The sequence below is a fragment of the Corapipo altera genome, unplaced genomic scaffold (genome assembly GCF_003945725.1).
Source record: "Corapipo altera isolate COAL_440 unplaced genomic scaffold, ASM394572v1 61161, whole genome shotgun sequence".
Taxonomy (NCBI): Eukaryota; Metazoa; Chordata; class Aves; order Passeriformes; family Pipridae; genus Corapipo; species Corapipo altera.
The window spans coordinates 1-4941 of NW_020885690.1; the positions used below are offsets into that span (position 1 = coordinate 1).

Below are 4941 nucleotides of genomic sequence, written 5' to 3' on the forward strand. Positions count from 1 at the left end.
GGGGGGACACTGGGAGGACACTGGGAGGACACTGGGGTGGGGGCACGGGAGGGGAGGGCCCCCACAGAGGTGAGGGCATCTTGGGGAGAGGGAGGGGGCTCTGAGGGGGCATCCAGGGGTTTGGGGGGTCTGGGCTAAGGGGAGCCCTGACAGACTGGGGGGAGGGGGGCACCGTGGGGGGAACTGGGGGGGGGGCACAGTCCCAGAGGGGTACAAGGGCAAACGGGGGGGGGCCGTGGCTGTGCGGGGCTGTTGCTCACCCGGCCGGGGGTCAGGAACCCGCTGCCCCCCCATAGCCCCTCCTTTGCCCTCTCCGTGCCCCCCGTGCCCCCCCAGCTGAACGGTGGCATCGGCATCATCCACCACAACTGCACCCCCGAGTTCCAGGCCAGCGAGGTGCGCAAGGTCAAGGTAAGGGGGGGTCCCCACCCCGTGACGTCCCCCTTGGACTGCCCTGTGTCCCCCCCCGTGCCCCAGCCCCCCCAAGGAAGCTGCCACTGCTGACCAGCAACGATGAGCTGGTGGCCATCACCGCCCCCATCCTTGGGGTCCCCCCTCGTCCCCCTGTTCTTGGGGGTGCCCCCCCGGTGACCCCCGTGCCCGCAGCGGTTCGAGCAGGGGTTCATCACGGAGCCGCTGGTGATGAGCCCGGCGCACACCGTGGGGGACGTGTGGGACGCCAAGGCCCGGCTCGGCTTCTCGGGGGTGCCCGTCACCCACTCGGGCCGCCTGGGGGGGCGGCTCGAGGGCATCGTCACCTCCCGGGACATCGACTTCCTGCGGGAGCGGGACAGGGGCACCCCCCTGGCTGAGGTGTGTGGGGGGCACGGGGGGGACAGGGAGGGACAGGGAGGGACAGCAGTGTGGCACGTGGGGCAGACGTGGGGCAGCGGGACGGGAAGGGTCGGAGGGCGGTGGGATGTGGGGCAGGGGCGCTGCCGTGGCGGCCCCGGGTCCCTCAGGGCTCGTGACAGTGACCGTGCAGGTGACAGTGACAATGGCCTTGCCAGCGACTGTGTGACAGTGACAGTAGCGGTGCCAGTCCCCATGACAGCAGCAATGGAAATGACAGTGCCACTGACACACAGTGACAGTGCCTGTGACAGTGCTGGTGGCAGTGCCAGCGTCCGTGACAGTGACAGTGTCAGGGACAGTGGCAGTGATGGTGCCAGTACCAGTACAGGTGACAGTGCCAGTGACAGACAGTGTCAGTACTAGTGCTGGTACCGGTGGCATGACAGTGCCCGTGACAGTGACAATGCCCATGACAGTGACAGTGCCTGTGACAGTGATGGTGACAGTGCCCGTGACAGTGATGATGCCCATAACAGCGACAGTGCCTGTGACAATGACAGTGACAGTGCCCATGACAGTGCCTGTGACAGTGATGATGCCCATGACAGTGACAGTGCCCATGACAGTGCCTGTGACAATGACGTGCAGGTCCCTGTGTCCCCAGGTGATGACCAAGCGCAGGGACCTGGTGGTGGCCCCGGCTGGTGTCACCCTCAAAGAGGCCAATGAGATCCTGCAGCGCAGCAAGAAGGGTGAGGGGGGCACCTGTCACCCCCCCTGGGGTCACACCTGTCACCGTGGGCACCCCGTGTGGGGCACCTCTGTCACCCTGTCCTGGGGGTCACCTCTGTGTCACCCTGACCCCACCCCTTGGGGCCACCTTCACATTCCCCTGACCTGGGGGACACCTCGGTGTCACCATGGGGGGTACCTTCGTGTCACCCTGTCCCCAGCCCTGGTGTCGCCTCATCCCGGTCCCTGGGGTCACCTCCCTGGGGGTCACGTCCGTGTCCCTCCATCCCTGTCTCTGGGGTCACCTTCATGTCCCCGTGTCCCTGGCATCCTCTCCGTGTCCCCTGTCCCTGGGGTCTCCTCCACAGTCCCCCTGTCCCTTGGGGTCTCCTTTAACGTCACCCCATCCCCGGGGCCACCTCTACGCCGCCCTGTCACCGTCCCTCGGGGTCACCTCTGCGTTCCTCCACCCCGAACCCCGGAGTCCCCTCCGTGTCCCTGTGGCCTCCCCCGCGCCCCCCGCCCTGGGTGACCCCTCCGGTGTCCCCACAGGGAAGCTGCCGATCGTGAACAGCCGGGACGAGCTCGTGGCCCTCATGGCCCGCACGGACCTGAAGAAGAACCGGGAGCACCCGGCGGCCTCCAAGGACGGGCGGAAGCAGCTCCGGGTGGGCGCCGCCATCGGCACCCGCGAGGACGACAAGTACCGGCTGGACCTGCTCGTGCAGGCAGGGGCCGACCTCGTGGTGCTGGTGGGTGTCCCAGAGCAGGGGGACCCCAGGAACGGGGGGTCTGGAGATGGGGACCCCAGGAACGGGGGGTCTGGAGATGGGGACCCCCGGAACAGGGGGCCTGGAAATGGGGGACCCGGAAACCAGGGGAGCCTGGAAATGGGGAACCCCAGAAATGGGGAGCCTGGAAGTGAGGGACCCCAGAAATGGGGAGCCTGGAAATGGAGGACCCCAGAAATGGGGAGCCTGGAAATGGGGACCCCAGGAATAGGGGGCCTGGAAGTGAGGGACGGGGGGCCTGGAAATGGGGAACCCCAGAAATGGGGAGCCTGGAAATGGGGGACCCCAGGAATAGGGGACCTGGAAGTGAGGGACCCCAGGAACAGGGGGACCTGGAAATGGGGGACCCCAGGAACGGGGGATCTGGAAATGGGGAACCCCAGGAACAGGGGACCTGGAAGTGAGGGGCCTGGAAATGGGGGACCCCAGGAACAGGGGGGCCTGGAAATGGGGGACCCTGGAAACCAGGGGGGCCTGGAAATGGGGAACCCTAGGAACAGGGGGACCTGGAAGTGAGGGACCCCGGAAACGAGGGGGGCTGGAGGGATGAGGGTGGGGATGGGGATGGAGCTGCTGGGGCAGGCGGGGGTGGATCTTGTGGTGTTGGTGGGTACACCCCAAAACGAAGGGACCCCAAAACTGGAGGGGCGTGGAAATAGGGAACCCCAAACCCAGGGGTGCTGGAGGGATCGGGATGGGGACAGGGAGGGGGGCTGGTGCCGCTGGTGCAGGCTTGGGACGACCTCATTGTGCTGGTGGGTGTGGGGGGACCCCAAAAACTGGGGAGGGATAGAGGGGGTGGGGATGGAGGGACGGGGATGAAGCTGCTGGTGCACACAGGGACCAACCTGGTGGTGCTGGTGGGTGTGGCAGGGCACCCCAAAAACTGGGGGGACTGGGGCGGCTGGAGAGTTTTAGGGGGGCGCAGGAGACACCCCTAAATCATGTGAGGTGACTGGGGCACCCCTCCTGCTCACTGTGCCCCAACCTGCTGCTCCCCACTTCCCCCCCAACCCCTGTACCCCAAACCCGGGCCCCCCCAGGACTCGTCTCAGGGGAACTCGCGGTACCAGCTCAGCATGATCCGCTACATCAAGGCCAAGTACCCCGAGCTGCAGGTCGTGGGGGGCAACGGTGAGACCCCAGAACGGGGGGGGCACTGGGGGCACCTTGGGCTGCAGGTCATGGGGGGCAACAGTGAGTGGGGGAAACGAGGGGACCCCAAAATGGGTGTGGGGAAAATGGGAGCAGGATTTGAGGTGGCCTGGGGTGGGATTTGGGGAGGATGGGGCAGCATTTGGAGTTACCCCCCCCGCCAGTGGCGGGACAGGATTTGGGATGCCCTGGGCAGTGTTGGGGTGCTATTTTAGGAGTGCCATTTTGGGGTGCCCCCCTGCAGTGGTGAGGCAGGTTTTGGGGGGGCCCTGGGGCAGGATTTGGGGTGCCATTTTTGGGGTGACCCCCTGCGGTGTTGGGGTGGGATTTGGGGGCGGGGCAGGGTTTGGGGTGCCATTTTCGGGGTCCCCCCAGTGGTGACGGCTGCCCAGGCCAAGAACCTGATCGACGCGGGGGTGGACGCGCTGCGGGTGGGGATGGGCAGCGGCTCCATCTGCATCACCCAGGAAGGTGGGTGGCACCGGCCCGGGACCCCCCACAACCCCCCCTAAGTCCCCCTGACCCCCCTGGATCCCCATTGATCCTCGGATCCCCCAAACCCCTCAGGACTCCCTGACCCCCCACACCCTGGGAACCCCAGACTTCCCAAACCCCCCGCGTGGCACTGGGACCCCCCCGACCCACCCTGGCACCCCAGGACCCCCTGGGCCCCCTGGCCCCCTGGCCCCCCAGCACCTCTGGCACCCTGGGAACCCTCAGACTGCCAGGGTGGCACTGGGACACCCCTGGCCTCTGACATCACACAGGTCCCCCCGGCACACCCCGGCCCCCCCTGCGGTGTCCCTGTCCCTTCTGGTGTGTCCCTGTCCCTCGTGTGTCCCGGTGTCCCTGTCCCTCGTGTGTCCCTGTCCCTCCTGTGTCCCTGTCCCCGCTGTCCGGGTGTCCCTGTCCCCCTGACGGTGTCCTGCCCGCAGTGCTGGCGTGTGGCCGTGCCCAGGCCACGGCCGTGTACCGCGTGGCCGAGTACGCGCGGCGCTTCGGCGTCCCCGTCATCGCCGACGGCGGCATCCGCAGCCCCGGGCACGCCGTCAAGGCCCTGGCACTGGGGGCCTCCACCGGTGAGGGGGCACGGGGGGCAAAGGGGGCACCCGGGGGGGCAAGAGAGGGCACGCATGGGGGCAAATGGGTCACCTGGGGGGGGCAAAGGGGGGCACCCAGCAGCTGGGGGGACACCTGGCACCCGGGGGGGGCATCCTGAGGGGGTCTCACGGGCACCAACCCAGTCTGGTGGGGGTCTCGTGGTCTTTAGCCCACACTGGTGCCCACCCTGGGGTCTCATGGCCTCCAGCCCGTACTGGTGGGGGTCTCATGTTTGCCAACTCATACTGGTGATGGTTCTACCATGGGGGTTCCATGCCCACCACCATATCCTGGTGCCTCCCATGGGGATGCCACACCCCCCACTCCACCCTGGTGATGGTCCCACACCCCCCACTCCACCCTGGTG

At 67.4% G+C, this 4941-nt stretch overlaps 1 protein-coding gene across 1 annotated transcript in view; it reads left to right on the forward strand.

The window, feature by feature from the left end:
- Positions 1–296: 296 nt before the first annotated feature.
- LOC113940727 (inosine-5'-monophosphate dehydrogenase 1a-like) overlaps positions 297–4941 on the forward strand; it is a gene marked incomplete at its 5' end in the record, with an annotated part of 7555 nt that continues 2910 nt past the window's right edge. The window contains 7 exons of the mRNA XM_027631872.1: positions 297–411; positions 607–813; positions 1460–1547; positions 2080–2279; positions 3362–3452; positions 3849–3944; positions 4409–4552. Coding sequence (XP_027487673.1) covers positions 297–411; positions 607–813; positions 1460–1547; positions 2080–2279; positions 3362–3452; positions 3849–3944; positions 4409–4552 — 941 coding nt within the window. The remainder of the gene's footprint in view (positions 412–606; positions 814–1459; positions 1548–2079; positions 2280–3361; positions 3453–3848; positions 3945–4408; positions 4553–4941) is intronic.